Source organism: Sylvia atricapilla, chromosome 2 (assembly GCF_009819655.1).
Source record: "Sylvia atricapilla isolate bSylAtr1 chromosome 2, bSylAtr1.pri, whole genome shotgun sequence".
NCBI lineage: Eukaryota > Metazoa > Chordata > Aves > Passeriformes > Sylviidae > Sylvia > Sylvia atricapilla.
In genome coordinates, this window is record NC_089141.1 from 53,782,966 (window position 1) to 53,808,653 (window position 25,688).

The window sequence follows — 25,688 nt, forward strand, 5'->3', positions numbered from 1 at the left end:
TTCAGTGCCAAGAGGGTCTTTCTGAAACTATTTACTGTCAGCCCTTTGCCTCAACCACGCTTAATATCACCAGCAAACATCTCCTCTCCCTGCTTGCTGCTATTTTGTGATTATTTCTGGATGTTTTTAAAGCATGGGACAATGTTTTGGCTAATTTAAGAGCTTTCTCTCTCAAATTTGAAGTACCAGCTCTCAGGCAGATGGGAGAAATGCCACTTAGCTCCTGGGGTGTCACTGGAGACAGTGGGGATAAGTGGCATTGTGCCTGAGCAGGACTTCTACCTCTCCCCTTGCACACACAGGCTGGGGGGTGATGGCACCTGCTGGGATGTGTGTCTGCCCTGAACCAAACCAGCCTAAGGGGGGCCCAGGCCCAAGGAGGAGAGCAGAAGCCCTGGGGCCCCAGGAAAGGGCACAGAGCAGAAGCAACGGATGGCAAAGCCTTTCTCTGAGAAAACCTCTGCACACAAAGTTGTGTTGAATGAGCAGGAGCTAACTGGGAATTCTTCCTCACACAAAGCAATCTAGGAGCCTGTCAAGCTTGCCGAGGGAATCCAAGGCCAGAGTCAGACAAGGAGCCTCTCTGCGTGGGAGGAGAACACAAGGAAGATGGAACAGTCACTGCCCTCTGCCCAGGTAAGGTGAGACCCAGCTCTGGTTGTTAGAGAAAAAGCCAGAAATGACCAGTGAGCAGCACTTGCCCAGTGGTGTGTTTTTCCTGGCAAGCAGGACCTTGCAGCAGTGCCTGGCAGGGGATCAGTGTTGGGCAGCAACAACAGGGGCTCTTCTTTCTGCTGGGAACATCCTTGTTTGGGAGAAGAGGCTGGACAGTTGTTTCTACCACTGTAGGCAAAAAGAGCCAGACTGAGCATCTCTCCTGCACCACAGGGGAGTGTGAAACTAATTCACCTAGAGGAAAAAAACAGAAAAGAGTTCCTCATCCCTGTCCAGTCCATCCAGGCACTACTCAGAGCCACAGGGTCACACAGAATAGTTTCCTTCTGCTCTCTGGTCCTAGTGAATTCATGTTACAGTCTCTAGAGCCTGGCAGTGCAGGATTTGCCAGCTCTTTGGTGAGATGCCTTTCAGAAAAGGCACATGGGTTTTAGAAAATGCTCTGTGGAAGTGATTTGATGCTCCCGCACCTGCAAGGGGAAAAAAGAAAGTCTCCCTTCTCTGATGATAAAGCAAAAAATTGCTTCAAAGGGCAGAGGCTCTCCCCTTTTAAGAGACTTCAGCTTGACCATCAGAAAACCCCTAAATGTGCCCCTTTGGTTCCTGTTACCAACTTTGCATTTGATTCAGGTCAGAACTGGGGGGTCTTTGCCTGTCTCTCTCGGTGGGAGGTTTTGGGGAGGAGTAAATAATAAATAACAACTCTTCTCACCACCAGAAAGGCAGCTGTGGATCATACACCAAGCACAGCTTTTGTATAAAGAGCAGTGACAGCAGCCTGTGTAACTCAGCCTGCACAAACCCACAATGCCTGCAAATAAGCTGGAGGAAGATGCAAAATGCACAGGTGCCATTCTTTGGTCCTGGTGGCCCCAGGGTTTGTGCTGTCAGCCAGCCCACCCAGCCCTGCACCACAGCTGGTTGACAGATAAGGAAAACCCATCTGGAAAGAATCCTGGGGAAAGATGGGCTGGGTTTAGGTGACAAGACTAATCACAGCTGAAGGCACTGGAATGACTACTAAAAATACTACAGAGAGGAAAAAGACCCTCACTGCTTTTCAGCATTATCATACAATCACAGAATGGCAGCATGGTTTGGGTTGGAAGGGACATTAATGATCATGTAATTCCAATCATCTAGTTCCAATCCCTTCACCATGGGCAGGGATACTTTCCACTGGACCGGGTTGCTCAGGGCCCCATCCAACCTGGCCTTCAGCAGTGGGGCAGCCACAGCTTCTCTGGGCAACCTCCAGGTGCTTCATCACCCTCACAATAAATAATTGCTTCCTAATACCCAATCTAAATTCACTCTCTGACAATTTAAAGCCATTCCCCCTTGTCATATCATTACATGCCTTTGTCTAAAGTTCCTTTCCAGCTCTTCTGAGCCCCCTTTAGGTACTGGGAGGTTCTATAAAGTGTCCCTGGAGACTTCTCTTCCTCAGGCTGAACAACAGGCTGGAGACAGGCTCTCAGCCTGTCTTCATAGGAGAGGTGCTCTAGCTCTCTGACCATATTTGTGGCCTTCTCTGGAACAGGTCCATGTCTTTCCTGCCATTCAGGGCTGGATGCAGCACTCCAGGTGGGGTCTCACAGAGCAGAGCAGAGGGGCTGAATCCCTCCCTTGTCCTGCTGCCCCCACTGCTTTTGATGCAGCCCAGGACACCTTTGGCTTTCTGGGCAGTGAGAGCTCATGGCTGGGCCATGTTGAGCTTCTTGTCAACAAATACCCCCAGGTCCTTCTCCTTAGGGCTGCTCACCATCCATTCACTGCTTGGGAAATCTCCAGTCAAGAAGGAGGAGGGCTGACCATGAACGTCTTCATTGCAAATGCCTTGCAAGTGCAAGCTATTTAACTTTCCAAAATGCAAATTTTCTAATTTCCTTTGAAGATTCTTCATGTTCATGTTGTCTTAAAAACTGAGTGTGTCATGACTTCTAATGCAGTTTCTCAGGGTTTTCTTTTTAAAGAAGAGGCAGGAGCTGCTTTTTTTAAAATTGTTTTTAAAGCTTTATGCCTTTTAAAAAGGCATAAAACCTTTTTCCTCTCTTTTTTTTCCCCCATTTTCTGAGTGCTTCACAGGATGTTGAAAGAAGACCAAATTCCCAAGTTGTCCACATTTTCATATGAAAAACAACTATAACTTTCCATTGGGCTCTTAAGAAGGAAGTATAAATATGCCAGCTGTGTTTATGTGGGAGCACAGATAATTAAATATAACCTATATTTCCTGACATATTTTATATATATATATATATACATATATATATGCATTTATGAAAACAGTCTCGATCTAGAGTGGCTGATCAGAAGGAACAGCCCCAGGAAAATGGGAGTCTACCCATACTTTGTGAGCATGGCTGTAGCATAAGCTTCTTCCTGACAAAAACGAAACGTGACAATCCCATGGCAATGGCAGGGAAATGGACTCTACCCACTTCCATACCACCCACCTCTCTTGCCCTCCAAACAAGGCTGCTCCATTCAAGCTACCCTGCAGGGTCAGATCCAGGCTCCTCAGCCAGGAATCACAAGAAGTGCTCCTGCTCCCAGGCCAACAAAAGCTTTACAGGGTTCAGGCAGCCTTGAATTCATGAGTAAAGACATCACCACTGAGTGCAGTAAGGGATGTGGATATCCTGGGACATCCCCTCCAACCCAGCTGCCAGGAGAAGCAGTGGCCCAGGCCCTGTTGTCCCAGCTTCTGTGACCCTGGAAGGGTAAGTAAGGACTGGAGTTCTGCCCTGTGAGCCAGGATCTGGAAGGGATCTCCCTGACAGCTCAGGCCCCTGCAGCATGGCTCCTCTCTTCCCTGCCTGCTTCTCCTCGCCCTTCCCCAGCCAGGCAGCATTGCAGTTTCTGTCAGCATGCAGGAAAATTACCTGTGATTTATCACACAATCAATGATTTTGTTGGCTTTTTTATTTTGGACATAGAAGCACATTATACTGCTCTTCCACACTGAAATATAGGGGTAGCAAATCTGCCTGCCTGGGACTGTCTGTCTTTTTAGCCTCATAAAAAGCCTGAAAAATGAAAGCAGGAACAAAATCGTCAGTTTGTTGCTTTTTTGTTCCCCTCTATCCCTTACAAGCAGGAAGAAATTCTTAGCTATTCTGCAGAGCCAAAGCCTGCACCTTCAGGTTATTAAATTGGTGCCAGAGCTATGGCTGGAGTCACCCACTTCAAGCATACAAAATGCCTCCACCTGGGAGCTACTGTGGACGAGTCCCTCAAGTCCCTGCCACAGACACAGGCACAGTCCCTTTCTGCAAGTGAGAATTGGCTGCTGCAATAACAATTATCTCTCTGCTTCCCTCTCTCCCAGGTGCTTCCCCTGCTTCCTAGAGAAGCAGGTGGTAATGCTGCTTATTTCTGTTAGAAAGTATTCAGCCCTGCTCCCTTGTAATGCTGGGAGCTAAGCCCTTAGCAAAGAAATGTTTCCCTGTTCCTTGTCAGTACCTTGCAGGATAAATTACTTCTGTGTCTGATAAAAAGAGGGCCCTTAGCAAATTATATCATCAGAGAGCAGCTAATAACATAGAATAAAAAGAGTTATCTTTCTATATGGAATGTGAAAGCACAGAAGTGAAGGATGAGTTTTCCTCAGTTATTTGAAACGGTTTAATTAAACAGTAAGCAAACAAACAAAAATACCCAAGGTGGGGTTGGAAGCACAGAGTGTGATGGTCTGGCAGAGCTCTGGGGTTGCTATCAGTGGAGAGGGAAAGAAAGCCTGGGGCATCATATCCCTTCCACACTTCCAAGTGGAGCCCCAGGTGGCCACAATGGAAAAATGTAGGCTGGTTGCCTGCACCTGTAGGGGGAAGCTGCAATAGGGTTGGTTAGCTTTAGGTCAACATAGCTGCTGGATCGTTTCTCATCTCCAGTGAGTGTTCCTCACTAAAGAATAACTTAGGTGACTAATTTCTTGCAGTCTAAGTTGTTATATGAGGTGAGTGATGACTTTAGTAAAAGCTGCAAGCATCTGAGCCATCAAATAATAATTTTAACGTCCCATTCCCAGTCTCCAAAATTTCCCTTCAGAGATCTTGTATCTGGGGGAATCACTAAATCCCATCTCAATTTTACAAGTCCTCTCTGTGCTGAGGCTAATTAATGGACATCTTAAATGTCTAACCAGCTATTACAAATCATTTTAAATAGCTTTTGCAATAATGCTTCCATCAGCCTCCTGCAGTCCTGCCTTGGCCTGCAGACATGTTGGTGTTCCATCCATCACACAGCAGCCAGGTTTTACGGGCTGACACCCAGGAGATCCCGAGCAGCACTAAACGTGTCACCAGTCCCTCCTGACCTCACAGGACCGCACGCTTCCCATCCGTGTCAGCCACGTGCCGGCTGCTGGCTCCCCTCCGAGCTGGGGCTGCTGCTGCAACACACCCAGCCTCACCCAGCACCTGCAAACTAAGGGCAGCGCCAAGTGACCCCTCTGACAGCTGTGAATAGAATGTGACCGTTCTGATGGGAGGAAAAGAGAAAACTGACAGCTTGTCCTGCTCACCGACAGGCTCAGGCTTGCCCATGGCCAGTGCTGTTACACATCACAGATGCAAAGTCGGCTTTTTTTTCTCCTGATGTTTTTTCTGAGCTGCAGCACAAGGTAACAGTGAGGGAGCCACTCTTGCAGCCTGTTGAGAATCAACTTCTTCATGCTCGGGCAGGAAAAACTCAATGTGACACATGCTGTGAATGATAAAACTCGCTGTGTGCCACAGCTAGGGAATGCCCCAGCACCCAGAGCCACCTACCCCGGCTGTCATGAGATAGGGAATATCAATTTGTATGCGTAAATATGGGCTGTTTTCCCTCACATTGCTGCCTTTCCCTCCTCTCTGTAGTTTGGCAGGGCCATTTCCCATACCCAGCCACACACACAACAACACACACATGCATGGAAGACCTACTCTTAGGGACATCCAGCTGTAGATGTGCAACAGGAAGAGAGGGACTGTGGAAAGATGACAGGGGTAAGAAAGATCACGGTGTGGAAGTTGCTGTGGAAAATACAGCTGCTACTCCCTGGATGGAACTCAGTCAGCATACCCAGCTTTCACACACGACACAGCACAACCTAAAGGGAGGGTGGAGAGAAGACACCATGGCCGGGCTCTGTTGAAACCCTTGCAGAAAAGGGAACTCAGTGGTACTTTCCAGCTGATAAGCCCCACAGCAGCTGGAAACCAAGGGAGATAAAGGAAGCTATCCTGCTGTTTGATCAGTGACCATGGTGAAATCACTCACCTTGGACTGGCACATGTCCCTATCACATGGGTCCTAGCTTTCTTGGGGTGTTGGCAGACCGATCAAACATAAATGGTTTGAGTTAATCTCCCCTTTTCACATGACAGGGACTTACACACACATACATACACACAAACACAGAGCCCATACCCCACCCAAGGGGTTTTTTTGCCCCCCTCAGGGACTCATGGCTCTCCAAGGGGCCATCCAATTTCTGTAGCATGCACTGACCAAAGGACAAAAACTTACCAAAAAACAGCCCCTCACTTGATGCATCAGGCCCCAGAAGCAACTCTTGAATGGAAAAATGGAAGTCTGGTCTAATTGCAGACAAAATGTGGTACCTGGGACGAGGAAGCCATTGGGTCAAAATCCACCCAGCTGTGTATTTCTCCCCAGGGCCACCCTGGACCCATTGTACTGGGATCTACTTGGGGCAGGAAGGGGCCACCAGAAGCACTGATTTGCCCTGACTTCAGCCAGCACTCGCAGTCCTCCTTTCCAGTCCATCACCATGGAACAGAAAGGCCACATCATCATTAAATCCCAGATTTAGGATCAAATTGATTTACTGTTCCTCAGGCACAACAATCCTGTCTGTTTCAATGTGGGGTCCCAGTTCCTGGTGAGCACTTGCTGTTGATATCCCTGCCTGGCGAGATCCTGCCTACCAGCCCCTTGGAGAGCAGCAAGGAAACTCCCCAGTGGGGACAAACCTGGGACTGCTGCATGGGACTGGTCACAAATTTTCAAGCAGAAAAATCACTCAAAATTTGGTTTCATTCAAAACCAAATTTCCTGCCTGTGTGACTCCTAATGAAATTCCCTCCCAAGAAAGCATTAAAAGGAGCTGAAATGCTGTCACTGAAGGGTGAGAACAAGACTCACAAATCCATTTTGAAACACTCTTTCTTTTATAAGCATTAATATTAAATGTCAATATAAGTACAAAGTTTCTGATTTTATCTACACAGCATTTCATTTAACATGAAACAAGCACATGGGGAGAAGAACACCAAAATCCTTTGGCATTTGTTGTCACCCAGTCAGGTTTCCCTCTGACCCTTAGAGGTGGAAATGCTGCTCTGGCCAGGGTTGGGCCCTGTTTGGCGCCAGTGTGCCTGTCCCAGCCTACTGCTGTGTAACCCTGTCCCTTACTGGAGGCAAACACAAGTGGTCAGCACTGAAATCACATAATGCCCATGCTCAGTTGGGGGCTGAGGCCTCAGGTGGAAGGATTCAAGTTCTCTTCCCTGGTGCAGGCACAGACCAAATGTCCTTCAGTCTAAAAACATTCAGCTCATGAGCCTGCTCTCCAATAATCAGTGTTGCAATACTTTTGACAATCTCTTTCTCGTTGATATCACTCCTTGCATTTCGTTATCTTCTACCTGCAAGAAATACTGAAATGCAAGAAATGAGTGCTCATAGCAAGGAGTCACATCAGCATTTCAGACCAACTTCTCCCTTATCAGGGCGGTAACAGTCACTCTCCAATACAAACAAAGCTCCTTTCTTCTAGCTCACAATGCCCATCTGTACACCAGGTCCTTGCAAGCAGGTTTTCCTCAGCTGACAGCATGTGATGGCTCCCAGTCTGACCAGCAGGGTTACACACAGTGTCTTGAAGCACGTGGCTTTCATACTGCAGCTGAGAAATCAGAAATCTGGGAAATGCTTGTGCCGAGTGTGACCAACGAGCTTGCTTTGGCTCTCAGCCAGAGACACCTGGGCTGGTGCAGAGGGGATGGCAAAGAGCAGCCTGGGCACAGGGACTAGGGACAATGCAAGGGAGGGAACATGAGGAGTCTCTTGGGTTTCCAGGCTCAGCTGATGGCAATACCCATGGCTTAGTGGCATAGTTGGCCACCACTGGAAGGGACCAACGGATTCTTTTTTCCTTTTGCTCTATTTAGAGGTCTTTATATCAAAGAGCTGACTTGCTCCACAAACTGGCTTTGTTTTGGGGCTCAATAAGGATGAAAATACACAACAGTAGGATAAAACAGTATTTGTAGACAGAGCTGGAGCTACCTGCAGTCACCAGGATTTGCTTCAGTAGCACCTTTCCCCCTTTTCACACCCACATCACTTTGTCAATAACAAATATGCAGTTTGAGAAAAGGACTATTAAGTTTTGCTTGGAAACACATAGCACAGTGTAAGATTGTGCTGTAAGCATCACTGTTGACCAAAAGCTGGCCAGGCATTCACCTCATTTACAAGATGCAATCCAAAAGAGCCAGACCCCTAGAGGAAGCTCCAAGTGACCAGGAAGCTTTAGTCACACATCACTGCCCCATACCTTCTCAGACTAGTAAGAAGCCAAATTCCACAGGGAAGGAGAGCTTTTACTCTGATAGTTCATTCAAATTACATTGTGAAAGCCAGAGGGTGAAGGGAAGCTTCATGCTGATATTACAGGGGACAAACCACAAGCTTCTGCATGATGCGTTTTATACCACCAAAGACCAGAAGAGCACCACAGGGTAATGAGAAACTCTGGGTAGATGAGTCTGTGAGTAACCAGGCAAGAACAGTCATCAAACACAGTAAAACTTGTGTTTTCTGCCACCAGCTCCCAAGCTCTTAGTAAAAGCCAACTTAGTTAAATATGTTCTTGTATTACAGTTGTGGTTCACAGTTGTAGTTTCTGCCTCCTAACAAAACTGCAAGGAAAGAGACCATTTAGTCACACAAGACTGCTTGTCAGTAAAGAAAATACAAATTTACTTTTATTATAACCATAAAGAGGCATTAATTTAACAATTAGCTGTACATTCAGCACTCAGATATATATCTGTGCCAAAAAAACTCTTCTCTTACTGCTAAAAAAAGAACACTTCTCAGCAATGCACAACTTGTGCTTACAGGATGTTTATTGTCTCTGTATTACAGTTATCTCGACAGACGAGCCTCAGGATACAGAATAAAGCTTTACTCTTGGACCAAAATAGGAGGCAACATTTTTATTTAAAAAAATTAAAAACAGCAAGTTTCTAGTCAGATAATATAAAGCATCTTAAATTAATCTTTTGAAAGTATTTGCACTATTTGTAAACATAACTATCTGAAACTGTACATGTTTAAACAAATGTTCATTTAGCAAACAGGCTGTATAAACTGATTGCTCTTCTAATCCTTCCACCAGCTGTCCTAGAGCTGTCTGGGTACTCTGAGAGAAATAGATCCCAAGCACAGGAGTGACTACTGCCATGGTTTACCCTTCACATCTCTTCTGTACAATGCCTGTATTTAGTCAGTCATAACTCTGTACAGTGACCATGCAGTCCTTCTGAAAAAATTTATAAAAAACAAATATACATATATTACAATGCACTGGACATTATTTTACAGCCTGTATTTCTAAATAAGTAAAGGGAGAGGGCAAATTTTTCTCCTTGTTAGTTCCTTTACTTAATTTTTAAGGAGTCATGTAAGGTCCTGTAAGTACCATTTATGTATCTCAGCAATACTGCTGTAACACTTCTTGTGGTAGCTTTCAATCCTACCATCCTATACTCGAGCCTTGTTATTTATAACAGGACAATTATTAAATCAAAATATCATCGATGTGCAAGGAAATTTCTTCATATTCAAAAGTAAAGAACGGACTTTAAAAATAAGTTAAAAATCTGTCACATCACCCACTACATTTCCATTTTGCAGTGCTGCACAATGAAGATTTACACACTGAGGCACCCTGAAGTGTTCATTCCATTAAGGATCAGGCATTTAGCATCCAGCTTTCCACACTAATGTCCAATTAATGCTCACTCATGTTCACCAGTTACGGGTATTTATCCTGCCTTTACAATGCAGATCTGACAGCCTTGCATACGTCCCCACACCCCCTAATGAGCACTTTCTCCACGGCACAAAGGCTGTGCAAGTTCTAGACCCTGTTCCCACTTTAAACAATGGGACACCACCATCTGATCTTGGGAAAGGCAAAAAACCCAACTTTGCCGTAAAATTAGGGAGCTGAAAACCTCAATGCTAAGCACTGTTGTAAAGCATCTGAAAACATGCAGTTCCCTCAGAAACAACTGAAATTATGTTGCACAGCTTTCCATTGCAAATCCCAAGGATCTGAGACTCTTCACATAGAGAAAGGCTAGAGTACGACACTGCAAGGCAGACCTCACATCTCCCAATCACAAGAGTGTAAGAAAGACAGCCCATCCAGTGTTTCAAGAAACATTTCACATGTGGGAAATTAAGTTTTTCCAAGCAAGAACCTCTGAATTACTTTCAGGCATGTGGTAGATTACCAGGATTTTCAGGGAGGTTAAAGAAAAACTCAGGGCATGCCTGCTTAAGTCAAATTGTCATACCAATGTGATCATCTCCCAAGTCTCACAAATACCTATTGCTGCTCTCATTTGATTCCCTGCACTGTATTTCCAGCATCTTTTGGAAGTGTGACTTTCTATTGCATATATCAGGTCATTAAGGGAAAGCAAGAATGGTTTTTATATTAAAAAAAAACAAACAAAAAAGGTTTTGAGTTTTGAAAATATCTGAAAAAGGCAGTAATTGAGCTTCCATACGAGTGGTCAGCAAAGGGGTTTTAGTTTCATTTTCTTCTAGCCACTGCTCAAGCCAATGAACAAGAAGACCTTTACCAAATCAACAAACCCGTTCATTCTGGGTTTTTTCCCCTAAGCAGGGTTAAGCAGCCTGGGTAGTTTTGATGCAAACTGGACTGGACTGTGGGATCCTTTGTTTACTTCAAGCAAATGTCTCTGCATTCTCTTCACTGCCTGGCATTTGGCTGAAGCTTATTCCAAGCAGCCTCACTGCTGGGCTACTTGGACATTGACAACAGTAAGTTCACCTGAAAGACAAAATGAAAGCCTACATTAGACAGAGTAGCCAAGTTGCAGAACTGATGTGTCATATTTTAACCTTTAAACAGGATTCCTAGGAAGCAGATTAATCAGAAGATAGGTACAAAACAACGGCCAAAATTTCCAGTCAAATGCCTACTCACAGGCTTTTGAAAATGCAACCCTTGACCATGCTGACCACTTATTTCAGCAGTCACAAACTACTGGGATAAACTTCCTAAGATAACTTCATGTGCTGTCAAGAGATTCCAAAAAACAGGCCCACTGGCAAAAAAATGTTTACCATTTACCTCACAGTACTTGTTTCCCATAGATTACAATATGGCTTCCCACACACTTCAGTTTGTAGGATGATTGATCCTAAAGTTCATCAGATAGACAATTAGAGGAAGCCATCTCCAGGATAACCCCATCTCCTTATGGTGCATCACTCCCACTCGGCACTCCAAGACAGTTATTGCACATTCCTGTGGCCACACGCACTGCAGGCAACACCCTCTAATCCATAAACTAGATATTTACCTGTTTAAATACTGCACCCTGCCATAATCAAGATACTCACATTCCCTAGACTACTGAAGTCAAAGTGACATTTTTAAAAGCCTAGTTGGCTTCTGACAAAGAATCCTAATACAGGGAATTTTAAACCCAAATTATCTCTGAGACTAAAGACCATGTAGGGTTACAGTTCCTTAAACATCTGCACAGTTTTCCAATACAATTCACTTTAAATGCACTTTAGTGATTCATTCTCATGCTTCCTAAATGTAAAAGTTGTTGCTTTCTGTATTTGTCAAAGGAAAGAGTGCCTTCAAATGCACAGGTTTTTAAGAGGCATATTCACTGGCTTTGACACCTTTCCAAGAAGACAATGCCAGGAAATGGCAAGACTCTTCTACAATGCTGTACAACTCAATCCCCAGCAACATCAATCACCACCTTGGTTTAAGAAAATCTATCAAACATTCATTAAAAAAACCCAACCAAATAAAGTCCCCTCCTAGCAGAGAGTCTTAAGATCAGATAAAGCTCAAAGTTTAATCATCCAGGATTAAGGGGGATAAGAAATAAATAATGATTCTGAACAGTGGAAGTATGAAAAATGAAAAAAAAAATCAATGTTTATAAAAGCCAGTCACATGAAAGAGCAACTGATAAAATAAGGAGCTTCAATATATACCTGTTCCATTGAAGGGCAAGCTATGATCTGGAGGTCTTCATTACTAAATTCTTCCTTTAACAGAGCATGGAGTTTCTGGAACATTTGCTGAATGTTATTCTTTCAAAGGAAAGAAGAAAAAACAAAATCAATATTAAAAAACACAACGCCCATCTTAAACATGAATCAGAACAAACACAATGTACATGGAATAGTTACTGAAGTGACCAGGTAGGGAGAAGCAGTCAAGCTTCAAGAACTTTTCTAAAACAAGCCCCAGAACAGCTACAAGGAATCCACAGTAACTGTGAGATAAAAACTTCAGCTGAGTTGTGCTAAAGCAAAACACTGAGTCCTAAAGACTTAACCTGGAAGCTTAAAACTCAAGCTTGCCTCTTCTGGTGGTTTACAGCAGGTTTTCCACTGAATCTGTATCATCCTCTCTGCGTCCAGTGCTCCTCCCCATGCATAACTGACCAAAATCTACTGGTTTGGTGTGAGACAGAGTTAATTTTCCTTATGGTAGCTCATTTGGTGCCAAGTGGAGGATGTACTCAATAAAGAATAGCAGTTAACTTCCCTGCAATATATGTGTGCTGTGCAGTACAAGCATGAGCAGTACAGATGCTTGGATTTGGTGTTTCTCAGCTGAAGATACCAACATGAAACATCTACAGTAAAACATGGCCGCAATACTCACCCTGACTGGCTTGAACAGAATTAATTCTGTATCTTTATTGGACAAGTATAAGGACATGCTTCGTAAAGTTGATGGTAACTTTGTTTTTATTGTCTTGTAAGTGGAAGAGACCAGATCGTTGATCTTTGCTGAAAGTAAAAGAAAAGAAAATAGGTTTAATAGGCTAAAATGGAGTTCTGCTCACTGAAACCTACACTCCAGAAAATCACCTCTGCTCTCCTGGGGCGGATCACTACCACAGGTTTGAGTGCAAGGGAGAGAGGGGATGCTGGGCTGTGCAGTGTCAAACCCATCACAGGATCACAGCCTGCTAGACACTGCTTCCTTTCCCTGCAGAAAACGCACCTACCCCATTTCTGAAAGCTACCACAATCTCCTGAGGTTTCTAAAATCACAGACGTATAATAGCAATGAAGTTCCACATAGGCTCCCTCCCAGAAAACTTACCTGGAAAAGAAACTGTTGGGCAACAGTGCTACTAAAGAGAACAGAATATCACAAATTCTCCTTACTGATCATAGACCCTGTCTGTGAGAGGAAAGGCTGCAAAGAAATCTGGATTTTGAATTAACCAGACAGGAATTTTCTGTCCGACAAGACCTTCTTTTTTATTGCTAAGAATTTTAATGATTTTACAAGATCATTGCTTAAAGGCCAGGGGAAAATATATTTTGTAGTTTTAAAGTACTGAAGTTAATATCCTGTGTGGCTTTTCCCCCCAACTTAAACTTCTGCCACATCTAAATTTTCTGCCTAATCCCACTTCCCAGACAGATGACTGCAGGAAACAGCAGAAGCTCTGCTTCGATCTGCTTCTACACACATAATTATCTCCAAACAAACATTAAAAATACTCCTGAAGAAGTGGGAGATGTTAAGCGGAAGCTCAAGTTAGCCCTTGAGAGTGTCTGACCCATGGAGCAGCACTGAATTATGTATGAACATGGCTGGCTTTGCATCTTAAAAATATGATGCAACAGAAGGTTCCAATATATGATTTGGAATAATCAGATTTTTTCACTCAGAAGCACAACTTAGTAATGTGAAGAGCAGAACAACCGAGGAGCATCTAAAACTGCTCCAAATGTTCCTATGAAGCATTTCCATTTGAGTTTTTAAAAAAGAGGGAAACAAACCCAGATTCCATTTTTGCATAGTGACAGGAAAACTGAAAACAAAGCAAATACCAAATGTACAGACAATAAGGGCATCAATGAGGCTTCATTCTTTCCTACAAAAGCAAAAGCTTTATCATAACACAATCAATTAATTCCTTAAGCACATTCTGTATGCAGTCGCAGAAATGCTGTTTACATGCAAGAACAATCATAGCTCAAGACTCAAGGTATTCAGCTACTGCACCAATTCAATACATATTCTGAGGTTTGTCAGGTTTTTAGAACTGTCTTAAGACATTTCAAATAGCACACAGGTTAAAATGGAAGCTAGGATTTACAAGAAAAAGACAGTTATATGCAGAATTTTTCAAAATTAATCACCGTCTCTCAGTCCAAGTTATTCTGATCACCTCTTCAGATTTCTAATAGTAACATGAATATAAACCAAAGTAAATACCTGGTTGTGCCCAAGGTTGCTGTGAAAGGCTGTAATTGGGACCTCCTTGAGTGGCCATTGTTTTCAAAGCAGCAACCTAGAACAAGTAAAATCAACAAAACTATGCTTCTTTCAGGTGAGTTCACAACAAAATGACCAAGTAAAAATTACACAACTCTCTTAAATACCACAGTGCACAGAATCTCCACTGCTCTGTCTCTTCTACGACCTGACTTAACAACACACAGGGGAAGCAGCTTGACAGAAATGCAATTCAGAATTACAACTGTGATCAATTCTTGAAAGTAAAATTCAAAATGGGATTAAATTTACAAAGATGCTTAGGCACCTAAGGATATAAAACCTCGAAAGAGACTTATCCTTAAGCAGCTTAATCAAACTCCCCAGATTCCTAATGAATCATTGCGATCACTCTGACAAGCTATCAATCTCACCAGTTACCCATCTATATTTTAGGCATGCCACTGACCCCTATCCCAGCATGACAGGCATGAGTAAATTTAATACTGTAATCTTCTAAATTCTCAAAAAATCAGCAGCTGGGATATCTGCAGTCCATGCAATGCTGTAGCCCCAGCCTTTGAGGGGTCAAGTCACTTATTTTCAGGACCTAAGGTTCAAAATAGATCCTGTTGTGAGGTTTTCTCAAGATACCTAGAAATCCTGACCTCTAGAGCAGGTTCTAGAAAGAAATGTACTGTAACAAGACATCTAATACTCTAAGACCTCCCAGAAGAACGCACATGACCCAAGACTGTTTTTGAAGGCTTACAAATACAGTCAAAGTAGTTCCCGCAAAAAGAAAAAGCTCTTCCCAACCTTCACACACCTGTCACAATTCAAGGAAAAATGAAAGCTTCTTGATCAAAGAACACAAGGGCTGCTTTTAAAAACAAACTACAACATGTTCCTTTAATCCATTAATCTCAAAAATGCCTGAAAAATTGCTGTTGGAACTTAAAGGAAAGCACATTATCTTCAGCTAATCACACAGCATTAGCAGCTTGTCATATACACATTTTAAATACCAATTCCCTTTATCCTACCAGTACTCCAGTTAGGTTAACAAACATACAGCACATTTGTACCTTTGTCATGAACTCCTCCAGCTGTTCTATAAACTGTTTGGTTTGCTGCTGAATAAACTGCTCACAAGCTGATTTCAGATGACGATCTACGTCTTTCTTGGAGTCGATATAATGTTCTCTGATTTCTGGAGTACCCTTGAACAGAGAATGACAATTCTCTTCTTTTTACTTGCCAGAGATCACCACACACTTAAATGACCCAATTTTTCTTAATGCAATAAGACTCTGCATTACCTCCAGTAAGAACTGTATCAAGGCGTTGTTGCTGTTCAGTCTAAAAAATCTTGAAACTGCCTTAGGATTCAGGATTTTAAATGCTGCATCTGTGAACCAGAAAGTCACTCACACTGTAAGTCAATGCCACTCAGCTCCAGGAACTACAGACTCTAATCACTCATTTATGCATAAAAAACAGCCCAGCATGAAAGATTATGACTGTAACATTAATGATTCTAGCACTGCTTGGAGTGGACGCACAAATGCACATGCACAGAAGCATGCAAGGCTTAATTCACTATTTTTCAATGGCATCTATGGTACACCTGTACCTAACAGTTACACAGTCTAAACAGATAAATACATTACAAGAAAGTAACAAGTTGCTGATATTAACTGCAGTGCTATGAGCATGAAAACTGTGTGAGGTCTCCTCTTCTTGTTACTGTATATCTAGTGGAAGACTTTTACATAAGCTATTTAAGCATTTACAAACAATATGCAAAATTTTGCACACATTGCCTGAGGACACCAACTACAGTTGCATGAAATAACTTCGAATTTACACTTTTATCCTCTGTGTTTAGCTGCTTTATTTAGGACTAAACAACAAAACATCAAGGTTGATAAACATTCATGTTTATGTTCTCTACAGAAGTCTCAGGAAGGAAAAGCAACAATGTCTGTAATTAACACAAGATACTGAAATTACACCTATAATCTTATCAGTATGCTGTCAAGCCAAAATCTAGTCAAATTGGGAAAAAGAAAATTATTAGTTCCAGTATAGCTTTTTACCCTATTGTCAGCCATTTATCATCCTACACATCCATGTACTTTTTTTTTTTTTTTCATTTCAAAAGGAATTTTGCACTCTGTATAAAACAGGGGGAGGGAAAAAAGACATATGAGTAAAAAGACATCAAATAAAGAGAGAATACCAAACACAGGTTTGTAGGTTTTGCACTGAACTAAGAATCTGCAGTTCACTCCTATGCAGTGAAAGGTGAACACAGAGCAAGATTGCTGGTAAAATAATTCAGAGAACAAAACCAAAATTCCAAAGATTTCCCAAAGTCTTGATTAGAAGACTAGAAGCTAGTCCTTTTTCCCACCAAATATTTCAGCTACATGAACCTTAGCATTATACTACTTCCAAGAAATTGGGCAAAAGCATGACTTTTACAGCAAGCAGTACCGCTTCATCTGTAAATACCAAATTAAACCTTAAACCTGTGTGCAGGAAGTTTGACTAGAACACAGTAAAACTACTAGTCATGTTATTTTTCTTCTACAACTCATCCCAAATATAAAAGCCCTACTGGCTTATGCTACACCACAGTAAGAATTAAGCACAACATACACCTTTTCAACACCACTGCCACCACCACCCAATATAAAGAAAGTGTTTTCCATTACTTACCACTACCATCTGCAAAGCACTGGCTGGCACAAAAATTTATTCCATTAAATAAAGATAGAGAACAAACTTGTATGTCAGCCAGGGCAAGACACCAAAAGGATGTATTTGCCCTTTAACCTCCAGTCAACTAGAAACCACTCAACAGGTGGGAGGTTTCATTAATGTTCAAATGCAACAAGTGAAATGGTTAGTGTAAGAAATGCTTGCTTCAGAATTAAGAACTGCAGCATATTAGCAGGAAAGAGAAGTTATTTCTTCAGCTTTATCTTCTGGAATGGAAGGAGAGAAACTTGACATCTTTCCAATAATTTTTCCCATTATCCTTACAACTTGGAAAGTGCATGACAGCTCAATTTTGTATTGAGAGCCGTTTTCCTGAATTTTACAAGGGAACAATAGTACAATTTCAAAAACCATGACCATGGCCACTACTTCTGTTTTCCTACAAGAGACATGCTTGCTAAATAATACCATAATAACGACACTGTTTATTGAATTTGCAAAATAAGAAATTCTTCTCAAAACAAAAACCTCACAGAAAGGTCCAGGAAATCTTAATTTGCTCTTCCTAAGTTGACTATGTATTGTTAAATTCTCCTGCTAAGCAGCGGTAAGGAAAGACATTCCTTTTAACTGGTCAGAAAAGAGGAAAGACATCTCTCTGCAATAGAAATGTAGATTACTTAGCTGTTCTTAAAAGAGACTGCATAAATGAGTTAGGTCAGCAGCAAAAGCAGGCAAATGCATTTCATACAAAAATAAAGAATTCATTAGCTACATCTTGAATTGCCCTGACTATGACAATGGTTTTGGGTTTTTTTCAGAGCAGCTAGGAACAAAGCAAGAGATTAGAAAAAGCATGCAGGTCATTGCAAGTGAACATAAAATAAACCCAATTTTTTTGCTGGCACAAAGGGAGGATAATCCCATCCCATTCTGTAGCCAGCAACTGTTCAGTACCTCTAGTTTTCTTAAGGTCCAGGGAAATTTCCTTAATGGTGAAATCAGTGTGGAAAGGAGCAATTTGTTCACGAAGAATCAGAAGGTGTTTTATTAAGAAGAGCTGTCCATCAACTTGGGTCTACAGCACAAGAGAAAGAACATGCATTATATGTAAACCCCCCCCCCCAAAACAATTAAATGAAGAGCAAAGTTTCAACATTTCCACTCTTATTAGTTAACAAGCTTTTTCCATTAGTCTGTAGTATCATTAACTACACTCTGGGATCAACAAATCCTGCTTCTGTACCATTCCTAATACACTGCACTACAGAAGCAGACTTTATTGCCATTTCTTAGAAGAATTAGATTACACAGCCATATTACTAAATGTCCTCATTAAGTAAAGGTATCCACTATTTGAAAGATACAAATTTATTCCTCTTCAGAAAAAGGAATGATTTCATGTAATTCATATAATTTATAGTTGAAAAACATGAGGCTGTAAATTTGTTTTCATCATTACAATTACTAAAAAAGTTAATGTTCCTGTAATAACCTTGATTAACTGTGCTGTTCTGCAAAGGTTTTACAATGCATTTTTCCCATGTCATTAAACACAAAGCTTAGTTAATTTCTAAACAGTACAGCAAAGATACAAAGAGTAAAAGAAGGCCAAGTTCACACCATCAAAATGATCAGTTTTGCAGTGCCTGTTATTTTAGCTACATGCTTCATGCTGTGTGTTGATTTTAATCTTTAAAGTTCATGGCTCATTGAGGTAAAAGGAGGAGGATTCTAGAATTCAAATTTGCTTTTGCAAGCTGGAGGAGAACTTTCCTTGATATAATGTTAAACAAAACAGAAAAGAAGAAACCAGATTTAAATCTGCTGTTTCAACAAATAGAAATTTCACTAAATGTGAGTGGTGGAAAGGGCTTCTTGAATTGTTTGGGTTTGGCTCTTTTTTAATTCTTATATGCATAATTTCACCAGATAACATTAAATTATCGTGCATCATGAACAGAGTGGTAGAGATCCTAGTTCTGGGCCAACCTACATATGGTTTATTCCAGGACAAGTTTTATTCTCTGCAATACTTTTAAGTCAATGCTGGCCAGGTACAGAGTGCTGGAATTGGTATTTAACTGCAGAATTCTGAATCAGTTACACAGGAAATAGTTACCTGCTCAAGCTAAAGGGAAGTGTAGCTTGAATTTCTTTTTAAAGATACCATGTTTAACAGATATTTTTCAAAGGAGACTCAAAAGAGATACTTTAAAACAGATATTTCCAATCAGAACTAAAACCTTTTCCATTACTAAATATTTATTGCTTCTAAAAATCCAGTAATTTTAGCCTATTAAGACTTGTTGTTGTTGTTGTTCACTTCCTGGCTGTTAGGAATTAGCTAATTACTACAGGATTTAAAGGAACTGTGACAGGAAAAACAAAGTTTACTCCAACTACTTAAGCACATTTAAAGTTTAAATGACTTGATGAATCTGCACTGAATTCTGAGCAGCACATGAGATCAAATCTTTTGATAATAAAGTTCTGAGCAGAGCATACTTAAAACTCCTTCCCAGTGAACATAAGTTAGAAAGCTTTTTGAAAATTCAAACAGTGGAGGCAGAAAAAAAGAGAAAACAGTAACGGGCAGTGAAAATAAATACAGAGAGCAAGGTCCTCTAGCAGAAATTTCTCTTTAGGCATCACTTCACTGAATTCCCATGAGTTAGAGCAGTCTGCAAACATGATTGCTATGATCTGTATTCCACCTTTTCAAACAGACTAGCATGTGAACCATTTATCTTTACCCTGCAATACATTAACCGTAACTAAGAACTGGCAAATCCAGCAAGTCTCTGGGGGCAGAGCAACATGGTTTGACCAAGATTTTAACAGAATTCTGAACTGCTGCTTCGTGACTTTAGATATACAAGGGGCTGGGGGCTGTGGAAATCATACCCAAAGCACAGATTCTGACCTTGTTTTTGCTAATGGAATCAGCAGCTCCCAGCAGCGACTGGATGCAGGCAGATAAGGCCTCTTGCGATAATCCCTGAAACACTGCCCTCTGCAGGGAAGAGAAAATCAGACCAACAAAAGAGCTGTTAGCAAAGCTTAGGCAGAATTTTAAGTCTCGCACTGTGTGAGCAATGTGTTTACCAGCTTATAAAACTCGAGATTAACTAGCTACAAACATGTTGGCTAAGTGCAGTGACACGGGATGGAGCATTCACGTACAAAAGCCTGCTACAAGCACTCAGGCTGGATGCAGGTACCGACACAAGCACTCCCTGCTCACCCTGCAGCTCTGAATTGGCATCTGGGTAGCAACATGGTCAGTGACACCTCACACATTCAGAGCCAACAGCATGAATGGTGTGTGCTGGGTAACCCGACCAGACACTTCTTCGTGTCAGGGCGACTACCTGTGCGTGCAAGCTACATCTGCAAGAGACACGAGATCACTCAGTCAGCCTAACCTCAGGCAGACTCAAATTACCTCACATTTGTGACAGCTTAGTAAACAAACATGACAGCTGCCATGGCCCAGGGGACACAGAACAAGCCCTTAAGTGGCAGCAATATGATCCCAAGGCTGAGCCAGCCATATAGGAACACAGCTCATGCCCACCAGCACTACAACAGAGCACAGGAGAGCTCCGACTGCCCCAGACTTCCCAGCGCCACTCCCTCCATTCATGTCTTCCCAATCTACAGGGAGCAGGCAAGGGGTACCAGCTCTGCTGCAGTGTCTCAGGAGAAAACTAAATTAACCTCTGTGCTGAAACACCGAAAACAAGCCTTGCAAACAATGCAGAAATCACCTCATTTACAAAGCTCTAGCTGAAAACAAGGGCAAATATTCATCTGTCCTTAGTGGGATTGATATTTTAAGCAATAAAGCATTAGTATCTTCCAGCTTCATTTTTAGCAATAGCATCTTGGCAGGAGTTTGATGTAACACCCATCAAAGATATTTTTATATCCATTAAATGTATCTAATAAAGATACAACACATGCAGAAAAGCAAAAACACTTGCATTAGTTTCCTCAGAGATTTGTCAGCCTTATATGCTGTTAAGTGAGCAACACAAAGCAGATTTTAATGGGAAAGTCTTAAAATATGTGTTAAGTAAACACTGCTTTTGTTTCTGCTAGACATGAAGATTTCCACTGCCTTAAACTTTGGAAATGTGTTCCTACATTCTGGAACATGAGGAGATGTGCCACAAAAAAAAAAATTCAGAACGTTTTCAAAATGTAGAAGTAGTAGAGTCATCATTTTTAAGACAGAGACATCACACGAACACATTCATCCAGTAATTTCAGGAATAAAATCATTCTCTATAATTGACCCAGAACTTTCTATTTGTTCTTGTCCTACTCACTGCTCTGCTTTGGTGAGACCAGTATCTTGAACATCAGACATTAAATTATTTCTGTAACAGCAAAAGTAATAGATGTACAAATCAGTGCCATTTTTCTAATTCTACAAATATTAAACTTGGAAATGATGACCTAAATTTGTCAGTTCACTTGTTTTACATAGAGATAGCAGCAGAAAGACCAAAAGATTAGAGGCCAGTAATCGTCCATTCCTAGTTTATATTAAAATACTTAAGACATGGTGCCCTACACACTTTGTAACTTCAGCTAGAAATTAGATAAAGAAATAAAGAAATTTTTTTGCATACATCTATACATCTGTACAGTTTGGAGAGACACACTAGAGTCCTTCTGACAGTAGGATACCACATTCCATGCAGATCTGCAGGTGAAATCGTGCTCTGATGCCTGGGATTAAGGGATTCAGCTGAACCTGTTTAAAAGCAAAATACACACATGAAAAACTTGCCCATCTACCCCTTCAACCAAAGAACATGTAATATTGACTGCATTTTATATTCTCTACACAGAAATATGACATTTTATTTTACCCAAACAGCTGATTTTATTTTTTTCTTCTGAGCAGGTCAGTACTAGATTTCTAATGTGAATAGAGCACAAGCCTGTGAGAGACATGAATTTGCTATCTGGGGTGGCCCAGCTTGACCTTTCTTAATGAGTTAGTTTTACAGGCATGTCTCCAATGACACACCCACTCAGCTAAACAGCTGAAAGGATAGAACAGTTACTGAAAAAAAAATTGTACAGGAGAAATGAGGAAAAGAAATGGTTAGAGATCATGGAATTACAGGAAATTTAAAGGAAAAAATAAAAAAAAATCCTATTTTATTTTTTCAAGCTTTCCTTTCTGTCAGGGATAATCCTACATGGATGAAACAGTTGCAGAAAATATAGGACTTAAACATAATTTTAATAACTGTAAAAATAACAGAAAAAACAACTTTGGCATGAGTTTGTTGCAAACATAAAAAAGTGCTCCTCCTGGATAACCTTCATAATAACTCTGTATGCTCAAAATGGATTTTCACAACACCTGATAAAAGTCTTAAATCATTTTCATTTTGTCCTTAAATCAAGCTGGGAAACAGCTGAGTCAGTAGCATCAGAACTCTGATTCCAAATAGCAACTATTTTAAGAAAGTAAAATTTTAGGAGTTTCACCTACTGATAGAAAATGCACTTGTGTTTATGTGATCAGTGCAGAAATTATCTGAAATAATCTAGTAATATCTTTCTACCTCTTGCAACTATAAATTTATTGTCACAGTAATTAGAAAGCGTGTAAAATCTTATGCTATCAGTTTGAGGTTCCTAGGCTATTTATTAGTCACTTCAGCTACTCCTGCAGGCACGGAAATGGGAGAGAGGCACTTCTGAAGGGCAAATAATCCCAATTATCTCACACACATATCTTCAAATTATACCATATAGGTTCCTTCCATTTCCTGAGTGCAGGTGAGATTTACAGGACTTGCAAATTCCATACAGCTGGGGTGAAGTAAGATGAACTCCATTCTCAATGGGATTTGTGGATACCAGCTAGAAACACCCCTTCAGAAAAGCAGGGCAAAGCAAGCCAAAAGCAAGAAACTACCATGTTATCAAAAGGAATACAAGAAACAAGTGAGAAAGAGCTGAGAAAGATGCTGCTGGGGAAATAACACTATACCACTCTGAACAATGATAAAATAAAAGGAGAAATTCTTCATGGATCTTCGACAATAATTTAAAAATTTCTAACACTCAAATGACTGGCATCAGAACAGCCACATTTCCTGAAATTTTAGTCCAGTTTGCTGTAATTTACAGACACATGGGTCACATGTTTAAAATGTCAAGGACTAAATTCTGAATTATTGTAAATACCTATAACTTAAGAGATGTGCCTGACACACTAAATTGCCTTTCTCATTTTAACACAGTTAACAAACAAAAGCATCCTCAAGTACACATCTTAATGGCAGGGATATACAAAAGCCCAGGTTCATACAAAATACAACAGATGCTGTTGGCTGCAAAAGTAGTTGCTTCACATAACGGATTGCACTGGAAGCACAAAGAAATGGCACCAAAAGAAAAAGATTAGGCCATTTCTCATTAAAAATACAAAACTAAAACTTTGAGACAAAGTTCACCTCTCAAAATCGCTTACGAATCTGTCTAGGAAAATAACCCTTTAAGATACATGCAAGTTTCTCAAAGATGATTCAAGTTAATGTCACATTCCATGAGCTTCATGCACTAATTTGACAACATGAGAGAGATTTCATACCAGATTTAACTAAGCTGGAGGACTCGGGATCTTCTAGCCGGACATCTGAAAATGAAGCTTCCGATGGCACCTTCTTCTGCTCCTCTTTCAAACTCTGTGCAATTTGCTGCAAAGATAGATACACAATAATATTTTAATATCACATAACACTGCTTTGGTTACAACAGATAAAAGCATAATGAATTGCAAAAGAAATCAGCTACACTCAGCTTCATGTGTTTCAAAGACATTTAGAAGAAATAGTGAGATGTTTCCAAATCAGTAGCAGAAATACTGCAACATGATAGATTCGCAAATATGTATCTGTGTAAAGCACTGTTCTTTCCATTTTGCCTGTTTTACTGATCTCTCAGTGATGACCTATAAAGCCACTTAGAAAGAAAAGTTCAAAATAGGGTAACCCAGTTCAACACTTACTTGGATTTTAAACAGATCATTTTTGATGGCTGTATTTCCATAACTGATATGTGCAGATGGCCCAAAAGTACTCTCTAGTTTATTCCCTGCAGGAGTTCAACCAAAAGCTTTTCCCTAACATTACTCAACATTTCCACACTTCAACCTTTTCAACTACTTGGTCTGCTTCAAAGCAACAAGAGGCAACAAGAATGGGCAAAGAACTGCATTAATATTTGAGCAGAACAGCACAAGAAACACTTCTGCCCCGTGCTTTTAACATTTTAATAATTCATTTAGTAAGACAGAAGGTCTCTCTAAATAGCAAGGTTTTGAGGTTTAGAAGCAATCAAGTAGCAAAACGCATCTCAAACCAGGCAAAAACTGAAGCCGTACAAGGACATATGAAAAGCAGCATAATTTCTCAATTTGGAATGAACTTTCTCTTTAACTGAAGGGCCATAGGACTTTTGTTAGAAAATAAGGCCTCATAAAGCTCAAACAGCAGAATTACTTCCCTAAAGAGGCTTATTAGCCCTTAAACTTTCAATACAAAGACCATGTACTCAACAAACTCACTAGCTTCAGGGTTTAAAACCCTATGGATATCCCACAAAATTGCCAAGGTACAAACTGTAGCACAATAAAAACTTTAGATGTGTATACAGACAATATCATGGCAAAATGAGTTCACTACTGATAATTTTCTCACAGTGTTTTGTCTGTTTGCAGGCAAGAATTGAGCACAGTAAGGTACAGTTACACAATGTTAATTTCTTTCAGCCCACAGCAAAACACATATATTTTAGGTAGGTGGGTATGTAGGTAAGATAGATAGGTAGATAGCTTCTGTATTTTTTATAAGTAATGTTCTGATTCCAAAGTCAAACTGCAGCTTCTCTACCAACTGGTCAGCTGGAACTAAGTCCTACAATTTTCTAAGCACCACCAGCTATTCTGACAGCAAGGTGGAAAGCAGAACACAGCAATAAAATTTGGATCTTGCCAGTCCACGTTTGAAATGCCGTTGTCAGTCACCTAAGTCCTTTGATAGCTTGGGCCTCCCATTACAAAGTGAATGGCAATAATTATTTGGAGAGGGATTTTTACTATGATTTACTGCTTCCATGCAGTCTTCATGCAGTTGCAGCTTGTTCTAGTCAAAAACTCATTAAGGGTTTCTCATTAGGCATTTATTTCTTTCTGAAAGTTGTTACATTTCCAAAACATAGTATTAACACTTTAAAATAAGTAGAATTAGTCTGATCCATTTCAACACGAACATTAACACAAAGGGCTTGGAATGACTGAAAAAATGGCTAATACTGATAAGAACTTGAAAAAGGCTTCTGGAAGCCACTGCTAGCATGTTAAATCATCTAAAGCAAGTCTCCTCTCACACCGCCTGAGCACAGGATACACACATGCCTACCAAAAGCCAGTTGACCAGGAATTCTGAAAACAAACTTGCAGCTAACTGGGACTGTCTAAAGTATCTCTTCAATTCCAACTCAACTAGAAAATACATTGAGTCTTACGAATGTAAACGAAAATTCAGAACCTTCAAGTTTTGATAAAACTGTTAACTGTGAGAACTGTTGCCATTGTCACTAAGTTTGACATAAAATGCTGATAACTAGTTTAGGGTCATAATTTAATCAAGAAGGTATCAATTTAAAAATGCCAGTAACACTAAATTCA

General features: G+C 40.9%; 1 protein-coding gene across 3 annotated transcripts in view; it reads right to left on the reverse strand.

Annotated features, from left to right (window-relative positions):
- Positions 1 to 8,652: 8,652 nt before the first annotated feature.
- The window catches only part of COG3 (component of oligomeric golgi complex 3), a 30,663-nt gene continuing 13,627 nt past the window's right edge, over positions 8,653 to 25,688 (reverse strand). For all 3 annotated transcript variants that reach the window (XM_066313303.1, XM_066313304.1, XM_066313305.1), the window contains 10 exons: positions 23,592 to 23,697; positions 21,607 to 21,731; positions 19,890 to 19,979; positions 17,921 to 18,041; positions 15,556 to 15,644; positions 15,322 to 15,456; positions 14,234 to 14,309; positions 12,659 to 12,786; positions 11,980 to 12,078; positions 8,653 to 10,786 (listed from right to left, as the gene is read on the reverse strand). In XM_066313303.1, coding sequence (XP_066169400.1) covers positions 10,757 to 10,786; positions 11,980 to 12,078; positions 12,659 to 12,786; positions 14,234 to 14,309; positions 15,322 to 15,456; positions 15,556 to 15,644; positions 17,921 to 18,041; positions 19,890 to 19,979; positions 21,607 to 21,731; positions 23,592 to 23,697 — 999 coding nt within the window. In that variant the 3' untranslated portion in view covers positions 8,653 to 10,756. The remainder of the gene's footprint in view (positions 10,787 to 11,979; positions 12,079 to 12,658; positions 12,787 to 14,233; positions 14,310 to 15,321; positions 15,457 to 15,555; positions 15,645 to 17,920; positions 18,042 to 19,889; positions 19,980 to 21,606; positions 21,732 to 23,591; positions 23,698 to 25,688) is intronic.